The following is a 15,270-nucleotide window of genomic DNA, read 5'->3' as shown; positions in this document are numbered from 1 at the left end:
GCACAACAATTGTTGTCATTCACCATCAGAAATGAAAAGAAATGAAATGAAATGAAAGCAGGCAGCGCAGGGGCTGCACCAGGCGGCGCGCGTTTGGGCTCCCGAAGCCCAAGGCCAAGGCGCTCACTCTGGACTGCAGGGCCCCCCGGGAGGCGGGGAACCAGCACCCCGGCCGCTGGAAAGCGCCTGGAAGGCCCACTGAGTGACAGCCAGGAGGCAGGAAGGGGCGGGGTCAGAGTGGGTAGCTGGGCGCGCGGGCCAGGAAGGGGCGGGGCGGACCAGGAAGGGGCGGGGCGCGGCCGCCCTCGGAGCCCGCGTTCTGGCGTTTTTCCGTTTCGGTGCCAGCGGTCAGGCGGCGGTGACAGTTCCAAAATGAGCGAGGCGGCTGGGCTCCGGCAGCGCCGGCCCCCGCGGCCGCCGGTCGTCACGGACGACAGCCAGACCCCGGAGGCCCAGGATGGCAGGTAGGCCCGGCCCCCAAGCGTGAGGATGGCCGTGACAGCAGCCGGGTAAACGGTGCCAACGCGCGGCACGCGCCCGTGTCGGGTAGTCCCTGTGGCAACACTCGCCTTACGGGGAGGAAACAGGCTCCGTCCAAGCGGATGCCCCTGCCGGGTCCTGGAGGCTTTGGGCCCCCTCTGCGCTCTGTCACTGCGGTGTCCCAGGCTCCGGGTTCGAGGCCGCCACGCACCGTACCTGCCCCGCCCGTCCCCGCTTCCAGAGCGGTGGTGTCCTCGCCTTCCCCTCTCTCCCCTTCCTCCGCGCGCTGTCCTTCCCGTTGGCTCACCCGGTCCCCGGGGAGAGCCGCCCGGCTCCTGCCCTGCGTCCTCCCGGCCCCGCGCTCGCACCGTCCCGCAGGGGGGTCCCGAGAAGATGTCCTGTGGCCCCCGGAGGTCCAGCTCGCGCGGGCTGTCCTCTGCACCGGGCCCTCCTCGCTTGGCGACCCGTCCTCACCGAGGCTTTCCGGAGAGGGCAGAGCTCAGAAGTGACTTGGATCGCCAATTATTTTGTGAGAATTCAGCTTTGCAGATTTTCCCCGATACGGACGGAGAAGCATAGGAAACGGTAGCGGTTGATGCCCGATGGAAGAAATATCAGATTTTGGCCTTTGCTTCTTCTCTCAACCTTCTAGAATTTAAGCATGCTGTGTTTTGTTAACCACCAACGGAAGCATGATCCTCAGACATCTATCTATTTTAATATAAAATAAACTTCTGTGTTTTTTTTTTAAATTTTGTGTCCCGAGTCTCACAGCTTGAATATTTTGGGTATTTAAACCCGCTCTAGAATAGACCAAGCTGAAGTCGTGGAACGGATTGACTTGTAGGTCGAGAGAAGTAATGGAGATATTTATTGGTGTGTGCCAAGGGGTGTGGTATATACTGAACGAGGGACAGGTTTAGCGGGGACAGACTGAATTTACTCACTGATGAGGATAAGAGGAACACCTTGGAAGGAGAGCGATAGCAGAGGGCACTGCTTGGGCTCTAGAAAGGCGATTCGATGAGAAGACTTTCTGGTGATATCTGACTTCTGGGCTCAGTGGAAAGCAGGGGATATAACAGTTCTGACCGTAGGTTCACTAACCATCCTGGTTTTCCCCGGACTCAGAGACTTCCAAGGATGCAGGACTTTCAGTGCTAACCTTGGCAGACCAGGACACGGTGGTCACCCTACTGGCTGTGGACATAGTGAAGCCATCCTCTGCTGATGACCGAGGAGCCTTTTAGAATGTTCATGCAAGGACTGGGAAACCATATATATCTGTAATGGTCTCTTTCATAGTGAGTTTTTGTCAGCCATCTTCCTTTCTACATTTATTATCATAACTAGAGGCCTGGTGCATGACATTCGTGCACTTGAGGGTGGTGGGGGGGCTTAGCCCGGCCTGTGCCCTTAATCAGTTTAGGAGCCACTGCGCTCACCAGCCATCAGCCAGGCTTGTGGCTGAGTGGCACTGCCCCTGTAAGAGTGCACTGACCACCAGGGGGCAGCTCCTGTATTGAGCATCTGCCCCCTGGTGGTCAGTGCACATCATAGCGACCAGTTGTTCCACTGTTCGGTCAATTTACATATTGCCCTTTTATTATATAGGATACTATAGTTGTTTTTTTTAAATTATTTTGTCATGTGATTCTCTGTTTTCGTTTCTTTTGTGGTCATTTTTAAATAGCTCATCTAATTGTCTTCTTGATTACCTTAAAAGTTTACTATTCATCACAAGACAAAAAAAGCATTGAGTATAATGGGTGAAGTAAAGAGATCTGAAGGAAGTAGAAATGTGACAGCTATAAAATAAACTTTATATGTGCTAAACAGGATAAAGAAAGCCTTGGAAGATACATTATTCAATTAACAGAAGTAGGACAATAGATTTTAGTGGATGGGACATCTAGCAATACCTTGGCTAACTCCTGATTCTTGGCATGAAAGGTGATGTTAGCTCTTTCACTGATGAGGTCATTGAGGTCTGTGTGAGTGAAGTGGTTTACACGAAGTTATAGAGTATTGGAGTCAAAAGAAATGAAAATGAATGAAGAAGGGTAGAATTGGCAACTAGGCAATGATTGACAAGCATATTCTGTGTTTGAACTATGATGAGGAATACAGTCATTAAATCCATTTATTCAGTGTGGAACATAGCACTTTAAAATACCATTGCTAAGCACTTAAAATACCATTGCAAGCTTATAATTAGTATTATTTGTCATCAATTTCCCCAGGTGCTTTAGAAACTTTATTGTTAGAATGATTGTAACACTGAAAATATTCCTTCCCTTTTGAAACATATTCCTTCCCTTTTGAAACATATTTTTGTCTGGGAAGAGAGAATAGCTGTCTTATGTCCAAAAATAACTGTTTAGGACTGAAGAGTGAATACACTGAAGATTTAATAGCTATTTTTTTTATAGCTTTTTCTTCTTCTTTTTTTAGAATATATTTTTATTGATTTCAGAGAGGAAGGGAGAGGGAGAGAGAGATGAAAACATCAATGATGAGAGAGAATCATTGATTGCTTGCCTCCTGCATGCCCCCCACTGAGGATCAAGCCCACAACCCGGGCATGTGCCCTTGATTGGAATCGAACCCAGGACCCTTCAGTCCTCAAGCTGATGCTCTATCCACTGAGCCAAACCAGCTAGGGCTCAATGGCTTTTCCTAAATGATTTTAAAACTAATTACATATCTCTACTTGGTCAATTTTCCTTTTTCCTTTTTAAGACTGAAGAGTGAGCCTGGCCCGTGGGGCTAAGTGGTCGAGCGTCGACCCATGCACCAAGAGGTCACTGGTTCGATTCCTGATCAGGGTACATGCCTGGGTTGCAGGCTCAATCCCCAGTAGGGAGCGTGCAGGAGGCAGCGATTGATATTTCTTTCTCATTGATGTTTCTATCTCTCTATTCCTCTCCCTTTCTTTCTCTCAAATCAATAAAAGCATATTTAAAAAAAAATGAAGAGTGAGAGAGGCAGTGTGGAGAAACAGATAGGGCTGTCATGAAGTCATGAAGCCATGAGGATTTAGGAATCTGGAGTTTTCTTCGCAGCCCTTCCCCTGTGTCAATAAGTGTTGTCAAGGGGCTCTTTTAACTTCTTTGTTATTTTCAATGCTAATATGAAGACATTTACAGTCTAGGAGCCCTAGTATAAAGGATTGTGAAAAATAAACAAATTTAAGGTGCAGTCACTCAAACAGACAGACTTTGTTGCTGGTTGACTTTCTCAGTTTCCAGAGATCACTTGACACCTGGGGTTCTGGTCCCACATAGATTTGGGGCTCACAGGTTTCCCACAAAAATCACGGGTTTTTTTATTCTCACAGGGTCAGTGGGTCAGGACTTCAGTCCATTACTCGAGGCTCTGATGTCCTGTGTGCAGAAGGGGTTAGAGAACGCCTTTCATATTTGGCTGGTGAAAGTACAGGATTGTGTAAATTGTGGTTGAGCCAACAGTAATTGCATTGCTGTAATCGTTCTCTGGCACTTCAAGACTGTAGGAAATTTCAGGCTCAAGAGATTGGGGCAAACAAGTTGATTTCCCAAACTGTACCTGGGAAGGAAATTGTCAGCTCTCCTGAATGTGTCAGCACAGACAGGGAAGAGGAGTATGATGGGTTTTGTCAGTAGAAATGGATAGGGATAAGTGGGGCGTCCTTTATTTAAGTTACCATAATGAAGGAGTGCAGAGGCAAGGGCACACCTGGAGGAAAGGCAGAATTGAAGTTGACTGTGAGTTTGCAGGAACCAGTGAGATGGATCTGGCAAAAAGTTAATGAACCTGGGGATAAAATAAGCGTGCCTAGAGCATGGGTACAGAAACCACTGCAAGGAACTCTGCACCAGTCAGGGGCTCAGATGCCTCCAGGGAGCTGCAGTCCTGGTACCTACCATTTTCCGAGAGCTTTTTGTGTTCCAAGCCTTGGTCTTAGCATCAGTCACAATGGTTTTTGTACCAACCGGACGTGGTACTGTCTGCAGCAAGTGTGAGGCTGGGGAGAGCAGAGTGTGTGTTTGTCTGAAGATTGGAAACCCTGTGCGGCCACCCTGCAACTTTGGGTTTCATAGGGCCGGATCTGCCGCCTTTTCAAGAGAAGCTGGAAACCATATTTTTCTGTGAAATCCTTTACTTTTTGTCAGCTAAAGCCATTTTGTGGAGTGATCATTTTTGGTTAAATTAGAGCTTTCCTTGAGTTGTGGGCACCACATCTTATGGGAGACATTGACAAACTCTGAAACAACCAGAAAAGAGAATGCTCTGTAAGCCCCACCATCTGAGGAGCTCCAGTAGGACTGGGGATGCTTTGCTTGGAGACGAGAGAACTGAGGATGGTGTGACTTCAGATATCAGTTCTAGGGAGGGCTGTCTAGGAGGGCAAGGGTTTGTTGCTTCCCAGAGTAGAACTGTGACCAACCAGTGTAAGCAAGGGGAAAGTGTGTTTCTTAGGACATGTTGCATGAGATGACATGAGCAGCGAAGGTCCTTGAGCCAAAGGATTAGGGAAGTGCTCTCTGTTCTGCCTTTGGACATTGACCATGCGTGCTGGCAGGTGCTTCTCTGGTCTGCAGGGTTCTGTGGGGTCTGCCCCTGGCAGTGGGCCTGACCTGTGCGAGCAGCTTCCCCTCACTCACTGTGCCTCAGACTCCCTGTTTTGGTTATTGTGGTCAAGGCTTGGGAATGGAGACTTTAAGTTAATGCCTAAAGCATGTATGCTTTACTCATATGCCAAGTGCTTGTTGAGTGCTCCTGTGTTTCCTCTGCTTGCATTGCTTTGTCCCAGATACTGTGGAACCTCATGCTGTTGAGCATTCTTAAAACCATTACTTTATACTCTGTTTCTGATGAATTGTTTGCCTCCATTTCATTTAGCTCTTTTTCAAGGGATTCCTTCTGTCATTTCAGGCCTGTTTCTTTGTTTCCCCATTTTTGCTTTTTCTTTGGATTTGTTTATATGCATTGTATAGCGATGGCCCCCAATCTTGGTGGTTTGGTTCTCTGTCCTGGGTGTCTTGTGGGATGCAGAGGTGTAATCTCCTTGGTCTTCTGAGCTCTAGAAATGTCCCTTGCGCAGGTTATGTGGGCCCTCCTGTTGTAATTAGGTATTAATTGTTGTTGTCCTGTTCATGTGTGCTCAGCCCTTGGTCTGGTTGACTGTGAGGCTTAACCTTGACACATCATGCCAACTGTTATACAGGTGCTGACAGAACAAAATAACACAAAACAAGACTAACCCAAAAACAACATGAGAAAATAACAAACCACCACCACCAAAAACAATACAAAAGAATAAGAAAACAAACAACAAACAAACAGAACAAAAATAATACTAAATGACAAGAGACCAAAAGAATTAGAGAAGGAAAAAACCCACGAAAAATAGAATATCAAAGAAAGGAAGACAAGAAAAGAAAAAAAAAGAATAAAAAAGTAAAGAAAAAAAAGAAATGAACTAGTAATAAATTTAAAAAAGTAATAATAATGAATAAAATAGAATATAAAGTAGGAAAAGAAAAATGGGAAACAAAATAAAAAAAAAGAAAACAGAAAGGGAAAATAGAATAAGAGAAGGACAGAGAGAAATAAGGGATGTGAACGACAATAGAGAAGAAAAATTAAAATATGAAATAAGAAAAGAAAGGAAATTAAAAATAACACACATATACAAACATAGACACCACCCACAAAAATGGAGTTCCTCTTTGCAGATTTTAATGCCTACTGTGTTTGCCCTTTGGATCTGCTATTTTTGGAGGTCACTGGATTTTGCTGTAGTGTTGCCTGAAGCTGGGCACTTGTTATGCCAGGCTGGGGCCTCCTAGGAGGTCCTCTGGTGCAAGCTATTGTCAGTTGCTGTCCCTGCCTGGCCTTTGGTAACCTGAAGCTTAGCAGGTCAAAGCCCCAAGCCTTCTGGCAGGTGGGGCTTCTGGAGCCCAAGGGCTGGGTCTACCTGAGGTCACGCCCCTTGACTGTCCCTGCTCTGAGTTTCTCTCCCTTCTCCCACAGAACTGCACTCTGCGGAGGCAGTTTAATCAGGCTCAGGTTGGGGATAGTACCCTTAACCTATAGACGGGTGGTGGGTGTTTCCTCTCCTTTCCAGGGCTGAGCTGGCTGAACTCCCTGGGGAGATTGGATGTACCTGCTTCCCCACAATGCAGCCATAGCCGCACACGTCCATCTATCTCCAGATAGAAGCCCATCTGAAAGACACAGTCACAATACCTCAGCTCTGGCTCCCTGGCACCCCCTTGCTGCCACACCAAGTAGTAGGAGATAAGAAAAAAATCAGCTCTGCTTGGCACTTCATTCTCTTGCATGGCCAGCCTGGCGCTGGGCAGAGTCTCTAGCCAGGCTCCAACTGGGCCAAATATCCAAGACCTCTGCACTATCATACTGAACAGTACGGGCTCAGATTTCCAGCCCAGCACTGCTCCCCTTTGCCTTGGATCACAGGATGGGCAGACTGAAGAGCTCTGCACATGGTGGGTTGAGTGTCACCATGCTTTCTCATTGGGCAAGACCAATCCTCTTTCCTAAGCCACAGAGACTAGCCCCTGTCTGGCTCTCTGCCCAAAGTTCTTCCAGAGAATAGAGGGCCCCCTCAGTGTCACTTTTGGGTGCACCAATCAGATCCCCCTGCTGGCCCCAAGCTCTGCTGCCTGGCTCTAGTAGTCCTCGATTGGAGTGAACATTTCAGGCTGGTGTGTAACAAAGAAATCATTATTTGCCTGGTATGGTGTGGTCTGGGTCTCCTAGATGTACTGAATCCCCACTGATTTCCACTTTCAACACTACACAGGCTCCCCCTCTCTTCTCTTGTCACTCTGGCTGAGACCCCACACTTCCAGGGGATAAGGCTACACTGCTGCAATATCCCTTTTGCTTCCCAGCTGTGTACCTGTGCAGGTTGGCTCACCCTCTCCTCATCTCCTTCTACCTTTTCTCTGAGTTCCCTGCTCTCAGTATTTCAGATCAGCTATACGTCATCTGCTTTTTCTGGATGAACACTCTGCAATTTAGCTACAAGTCTGGTCCGGTGTTGGGAGCAAGCGGATGAAGCTTCCAGCTACTCTGCAGCCATCTTCCAGAACTTTTCAATAGAGGCTAGCTGATGGTTAGCCAGTGGGTGTTGATAGACTTCTCTCACTGGGGAGGAAGTTAGATAAGGTTGGTGGTGACCAGTTAGTTGCACCATTAAGAGGGTATTACCTAGATCTCTGGCAAGGATGGGCCATGTGGGACACAGGTCATTGTCCCAGACCTCTGGTTGCCTTTCTAATTATAAGCACTGTTACTTTCAGTCCTGGCTTGACTTTTTTATTTTATTTTTGGAGATAGTGAGCCTTTTACCTTTGTGTGAAGAAGGGGCAACCAAATATTTAAGCAGGGTGTCACAGGCTTTAAATCAGATTACTACTAAATTTAGATGAAAAAGATGTAAACTACAGTGTGTTAAAGGACAGTTAACTACAGGAGTCTAAGACAAATAGCAGGATTCTGTTTTATGTAGAATCATATTAGCCGAGGAAAAGGTAAAGTTAGCCCTATGGTGACATTGAACAGTTCCCCCAAGGGACTGTTCCTCTGCTAGGATGGGGATGGGGAAGGGTGATTACATCAGCCTCCTTTACGACAGGGACCCTACCAGAATGCCATGTGGTCAGCACTCACCTCTGACAGGCACCTATCTTTACCATTTGTCTCTTTTTTGGGAGTCTGCTTTTTTTAGAAAAAAATATTTTTATTGATTTCAAAGAAACATCAACGATGAGAGAGAATCATTGATTGGCTGCCTTCTGGGGAACCAGCCCGCAACCTGGCCTTGACCAAGAATCAAACTGTGACTTCCTGGTTCATAGATCGATGCTCAACCATTGGCCAGGCAGGGATTCTGCTTTTGAAAGAACCACACAAAGTCTTTGCTGTCATTTTTACTTATAAGTAGTTATTTCCATTGTGTTGAAAGACTTTAGGCCACTTAAAGAAAATCACTTGCACCCTGGCTGGGTGACTCAGTTGGTTGGAGCATTTTCCATACACTAAAAGGTTGTGGATTCAATTCCTGGTCGGGACACATACTCAGAGTGCAAGTTTGATCATTGGTCAAGATGTGTACAGGAGTCAACCGATCGATGTTTTCCTCTCACATTTCTCTCTCTCTCTCTCTCTCTCTCACTCTCTCTCTCTCTCTCTCTCCCTCCCTCTCTCCTTTCTTTCCTCCCTCCCTTCCTCTCTATCTCTCAAATAAATAACATATCCTTGGGTGAAAACTAAAAAAAAAAAAGGAGAAAATCACTTGAGTTACAGATTGTCCCAGCTTCTGTAGTGGCAGTTTGCATAGTTGAGTCATTGACTTTTAAAAATATATATTTTTTTATTGATTTCAGAGAGGAAGGGAGGGGAGAGAAAGAGATGGAAACATTAATGACGAGAGAGAATCATTGGTAAAGCTCACAATCAGGGCATGTACCCTGACCAGGAATCGAACCAAGACCTCTTGGTTCATGGGTTGACGCTCAACCACTGAGCCACACTGGCTAGGCTGTTGTTTTTTTTAAACCTCTCTGAGATATAATCACATACCATAAAATCTACCCATTTAAATTGTTTAACGGTTTTTAGTACATTCACAGAGTTTTGTAATAATCATTGCAATCTAAGTTTAGAACATTTTCATCACTGTTAACTTTTTAAAAAAATTGAGGTGAAATTTACGTAATGTAAAGTTACCCTCAGAGTGTACAGTTCAGTGATGTTTAGTGTTGGACAATCACCAGCTCTCTAGTTTCAAAACCTTTCCATCACCCCATAAGAACATCTTACACCCCATTTCCCCTTCCCACCAGAATGTCCATCAGCAGGTGGAATATTGTTGAGTCATAAGAAGGAATGAAGTTCTGATATATACTGCAGCTTGGGTGGACATTGTAGCGTTCTGAGAGAAAGAAACCAGTCATGGAAGGTCGAATATTGTATGACCCCATTTGATCCCATCATATGAAATGTTCAGAATAGGCAGATCGCCACTAACTTTTGCAGAGCGTGTTTCAGACCTTGACTCTGAGGGCTGTAGGTCCGGGTATCCTCTCCCTGCCTTCCTGTCCTTGACAGGCTGCATTGCTAATGGCTTAGAATCAGACCTGGCACTGCATGTTCTTCCAGTTCTGACAGTGGTCTGCGGGCAAGCTCCTCGTGCTTCTCTGTCCACTTCTCTTGTTTGTAAAGTGGAGAGAGACACAATCCCCCTAGTTACCCAGGTAAAGCACATTGCATGGCACGTCCTTATTGTCATGTATCGTTACTTTTGTCGTGGTCCTTACTCCTTTCCTGCCGAGGACTCTCAGGTTGCATTAGCCTGCGGTTGTGTGGGTTCATAGCTGATCTGTGCCAGACATGCATGTTCACACACTGTAATCTTGTACCCTTGATTGGCATCAGTCACCTTAGAAGAAGGTTGTGTGGCCCTGGGGTTTGGAGACAGGCTGGGAGAGAGGGGTTGCTTTTTGTCCTTCCTGGCTACCTGTCCTCTTCCAGGAGTCTGGGTTCTTTCAGCCTCTTCCTACGGGGTCGGTAGGACTGGACCACCTCCTTTCCCAGTTAGCAAAAGGGGTAAGGGCCAACAACATGGCATCTTACCTGGCCAGGGGCAGTTCTGAATCCTGTATGACTGAAGAGAAGGAAGTTAGGAGCAAAATTTGTTTTTCCTTTTATTAGACGGAAAATGGCAAAGGGGAAATGTCAAAAGGAAAAAAGAACTGGTTAGCACTGTCCCCTAAGCTGTTCTGCTCTGGGGGAGAAAGTAGGAAGAAGAAACAGGCTGCACCTTCAAGTTTGCTTGGAAATGTTCTCAGCTGAATGTCCTGGTTCATCATTTACAAGTTCTGCTTTTCACATCCCTGCAGGAAACAATCCAACCAAGCGCCTGCCACCATTAACAAGGACCTGCTTCCCTCCAGTTTCCAACTTATTTCTGACATCCTTTGGAGCCATCACCAGCAGTGCCTCCAATGTCCGTATTTCTGCCCACAGTCTATTATTGACAATTGAGGTGTTCTCTCCTGTGATGTCTGTTTCTCTACCATGCTCCTCACTCACTTCTTTCTGAGCACTTGCTAGCCGGGTCTTTGGCATCCATGTTTCTACTAACAGTGTCTTTAAGAAAATCTAGACTTTTTCCATGCTGCTTCTCAGAATTCTTCTATTTTCTACCCATAGCCCAATTCCAAAGCTACTTCCCTATTTTAGGTATTTGTTATAGCAGCGTCTCATTTCCAGATAATAAAGTTAGTTTAATGAGAAAAATGTATTAGTTTTCTATGGCTCTGGTGACAAATGACCACATACTTAGTAACTTAAACAACACATTGGTTATCTTATAGTTCTGGAGGTCACAAGTCCTGGGCAGGCCACCTGGCTGAAATCCAAGTGCTGCAGGGCCGTTCTCCTTTGTGGAGGCTCTAGGGCAGCGGTTCTCAACCTGTGGGTTGCGACCCCTTTGGCGGTCGAACGACCCTTTCACAGGGGTCGCCTAAGACCATCCTGCATATCAGATATTTACATTACGATTCATAACAGTAGCAACATTACAGTTATGAAGTAGCAACAAAAATAATTTTATGGTTGGGTCACAACATGAGGAACTGTATTTAAAGGGCCAGAAGGTTGAGAACCACTGCATTAGGGGGTAACCTGTTTCCTGCCCACTCAGATTGTTGGCAGAATTCAAACACTTTACAGTCCTGTTGTTCCAAATGTCTGTAAGGTGACATAAAAGCCTTTCCTTCACTCCTTTTTCTTTTATTCCCTTTGCTTTTTATTTTCACCTACCCCTATAGAAACAGAATGGCTTATTTTATTTTCTGCATTTAATAAAATCATGCATGTTCAGAACTGGGCAAGACTTTGAGGTTCCCCGCCCCAATACCCCATTACACAGAGGGGAGCCTATGGGCTTTGGGTGAAGAAACCCATGTATAATGGCTTGGCTGGTTGTTGGGGAGTTGGGACTGGCATCCAGGCACCCACATTTCTACAGGTTTATGAAGCAGAAGATTATCCTGTCAAAATCAAGCAAAACACTCCCCTTAAATCATTTGTTAGGTGTGAGTCTTGATTTTTTTTCGTTAACTCACTTTTTTTTTTTTAATAGAAAAAGATTCTCCATCTTAGGAGCTCATGATTTTATTTGCTTTAAGTTAATCTTAACATCAAGTGTTCAGTAAATTTGGATGCACTTAAGCAAGTAATGATTTTGTAAAGTTTATTTAGTAGCAAGAGGCTAAATGTGCTCACTTTTTTACCAAATGAATAATGATGTATGTGAGGATCGTTTGAGAGAAATTTTAATCACTGTTGGTCATTTGTCCAAAAACGTAATGCAAGATTCCCAAGGCAACTTTCAGCTCTTCCCAGGACTTTAGGAGTGCGTCCTTGGACTTGCAATTTTATAGATTCTTTGTAAACAACTGTCAGTATCTGTCAGACTCTTTAGGGTGGAAGAGCTGGGATTACCTTTTCAGTTCTTAAAAACGTGATCAGCAAATGACTGGGGAATTGGTGCTCAGGAAATTGTTTTCCTTCTTCTCCTTCATGAATTTGTTTCTGTTTCTTTTATTCACAGAACATGAGAATCTTAGGGACACCGTACCTAGTGTTGCTGCTTTGAATCCATGCACCAGGAAGTAGTGGCTTTTGGGAAACACTTGTCTTCTCTGTAGATGAGTGTGTGTCTCCCTTCCTTTATTGCAACTCTTTATTCCCATTACTTTTTGTGTTCATCAATGCTGCGTGTTTTCCTTCTTTACAACTCCTAGAGGATTCAAGATACAGCCTATCTTACTATCTGGAAAATAACTGATAAGAGTGCCTCACACATGGGGGGGGGCGGTGGTAGAAACAGCAAAAGCACGTTTGCCAATCCTGGTAAACAGCACTGAAGTTTCATCACATGCCACAGAAGTCAAGGGCCTCGTGGTGGGGACACTGGGTGAGAGGCTCGCCCCTGCTGAAAGGACTTTAAAACCAGCCGAGCTGATTGCCTTTGTATATATTTCATTTCTGGCAGCTCCTTTAGCGGCAGAGTTTTCCGAGTGACCTTTTTGATGCTGGCTGTTTCCTTCACCGTTCCCCTGCTCGGAGCCATGATGCTGCTGGATTCCCCCATAGATCCACAGCCTCTCAGGTGAGCTGCCCCAGCAATTTTTGGGAGGGATTGCTCAGCAAAATATAATAGGCTGGGATGATTCCTAGAGTAACTAAACCAGTCTGACCCGAAAGGTAAGTTATTACGAGAAATAGAAATTTGTGATGTTCTTTGGCCTCCATTTTATGTTGAATTATGTTTCACAGAATATATGCATGGCATTGTCCATGTTATTGTTTCAAAAATAAAACTGTACAAACCAAAAACAAAAATCAGAAAAACCCCAAATGAGAGAAGCTTAAGTCTTAGACACAGTTAGTCTGAATTCATATGAAGTGGCAAAGACACACACAAACAAAGGTTAAATTTAAGTTACCTTGTGTAAGTTTTATAAATAACTTACTTAAAAAAACAACTTGTAATTAGTCACCTCTTTTTCCTAAGTTCCCTTTCATCTTTGGGGATCTGTGAATAATGCAGTCCATTATAACTTGAAAAAATAGTATACACCTGGGAGTCCCATGAAATGTATCCACATTTTTAATTATAGTAACACTGAGCCAGGCTCCTATTGATGTGATTGATGATGTTGATGTCAAGGTGGTGTAAGAGGGTTGTGCAGTCTGGTTCAATAAGTTTCTTTTTTTCCCTTGCAACTGCCCAGAGGGTAGAGCTTTCTGGAGTTTATTTTAACTGAGCTAGGCCATGTAAGATTTTAAAAACTTCAGAAAGAACCACATCTTACTATAGAGTAAATATAACATCTATAACTATAATGTGTTGGTGTTTTGTAAATAAAACTTAAGGTTTTATTTTGAATTCAGTTCACTAAAAACATATTCAGCACTAGTATGCTAGAGGCGGGTATCAGACACAAAGAGGACACAGTTTTGACCTTAGATTGATATATGTGTAGAAGAGGCAACTTTTTGTTGTTGGATTTAGAATTGGTAAAGGTACATGGTGTTGTGAAAACACAATTAGCTTGCGTAAGATTGAGAAAGGGGGGAGGCTGGGCACTGTAGACCCATAAGTATGTTTGCTCTGTAATTCCTGGTGTGCCAGTGTTTCCTTGCACATGCCTTTCCTCCCAAGGGCATGCTGGGAGTTCTCTCTGAGGGGGTTCTAGGACACTTTGAGGGGAGGGGCCTCTTTCTTGCTAACCCCTCTCAACATGTGGAAGGATATGGCTCAGCCCATCCCAAATAGAAACTGACCTGACTTTATTTGATTGGCAAGGTGAGGAAATGAATTGTGTCCACAGTGGGCATCAAAGTCTGGGCTGGGGAGCTAGTCTTGGGAAAGAGGAGGAAAGTGGAGAGAGTAGGTAAAGATGGAGTTTCTGAGTTGGAGTGGGAGGGATGGAGCTTAAGTGACTGAAGACCTTTAATCTCAATAAAGGTGAATTTATGTGTGGAAAGAGTGGTGAAGAAATTCAGAGGACTGGTGTGTATTCATGCCCAGAAACTGAAAGGAAACGTGGCCCAATAAGGATTTGAAGTTGTGCAAGTGAGTCCTGCCTGCCGAGTAGATGGGCCTGATGAGGAAGGAGGAGAAACTAATGCCATCGGTGTGGCGGACAGGGACTCTCCCACAGACTCAGATTTGGGAATGACTTACTCAAAAATTGGAAGCATGGGCCCCAAAGTGCAGAACAAAAGCAGAGGAGTGGCAGAGATTGTAAGAACAGAAATAAACTGAGGTTTGGGGAAAATGCTAATGACAACAGCAAAAAAGCCTTTTTTAAACTCTCTTCAGGGCAAAAAGAGCCAGGAAGGGAGAGACCCACTGTCTGAGTGAGGACAGTCATCTCCCAGCCACGGGGGCGCCATGGTCAATGGGATCAGGCCAACTGGCAGGTGGGAGGCCAGCAATAGCAGCGCCTTGGGGAGTCTGCTTTTTGTTATCAGATGAAGTGGGTGGGGGGTCCTCTTCCCCACTGGTGCTGCTGGAGGTGGAGTCCTTATGATACCACAAGAAAAAGAATTTTCTGAGACTCACACAGGAGAACAAGTGATTTTTATTTGTGTAGAGTTAAATTCCTGGGTTTCCAAAGTTTCATTTCCCTTAGTCCAGTCATAGGAGATGTGTAGCCGGGGTTTCAGTAAAGCTAGAAACAAAGCCAGTGTCCAGAGTTTCCATTCCATGTTGCAGCTGGGTCCAGTAGAGCATTGGGCTGGCTGCAGTCCACTGGTCCATGATGTGGGGGTCCTCATGGTGTGGGCCACATGGGAGAATGCAGGAGAGTCCCAAAGATCCTAAAAGCACAAGAGAGCAAATTCCGTGGTTCGGGGGTTAAATATCCCAAATCTTCGATCCCTTGCAGCGGTCACTCCCAGACTGGCCTACCACCTCTGTCTCCAGATGTGATTGACAGCAAGCACCTTCCCTATGTCACCCCAACTTTATTGGGCACAGGTCTAACTTCCTTGTCCAGTCCCCTGGAGGAGTGTTAAGTTGTAGTTTCCTGGTGAAGCTGTCCAAATGACATGCCTATAAGGGCTGGCTTCCCCCTTTGCTCCTTTCCTGTTATTAATAACTAGGTCAATTCCAACGGTATCACGTTAGGGTGCCAAATGACCTCTGTGTGAGCTTAGACAACAGTTAGAAATCTCTGAGAAATCTGAGGACAGACC

At 45.3% G+C, this 15,270-nt stretch overlaps 1 protein-coding gene across 3 annotated transcripts in view; it reads left to right on the top strand.

Annotated features, from left to right (window-relative positions):
* The first annotated feature begins 304 nt into the window (after positions 1 to 304).
* Positions 305 to 15,270, top strand: part of APMAP (adipocyte plasma membrane associated protein) — a 36,299-nt gene continuing 21,333 nt past the window's right edge. Inside the window, exons 1-3 of one of the 3 annotated variants that reach the window (XM_023761698.1) lie at positions 320 to 464; positions 10,395 to 10,501; positions 12,557 to 12,673. In XM_023761698.1, the coding sequence (XP_023617466.1) occupies positions 12,594 to 12,673 (80 nt within the window). In that variant the 5' untranslated portion in view covers positions 320 to 464; positions 10,395 to 10,501; positions 12,557 to 12,593. The other 2 variants (XM_006097942.3, XM_023761699.1) reach the window with 2 other exon arrangements.

Source organism: Myotis lucifugus, unplaced genomic scaffold, assembly GCF_000147115.1.
Source record: "Myotis lucifugus unplaced genomic scaffold, Myoluc2.0 scaffold_214, whole genome shotgun sequence".
Taxonomy (NCBI): Eukaryota; Metazoa; Chordata; class Mammalia; order Chiroptera; family Vespertilionidae; genus Myotis; species Myotis lucifugus.
This window is presented reverse-complemented; position numbering and strand designations above follow the sequence as displayed.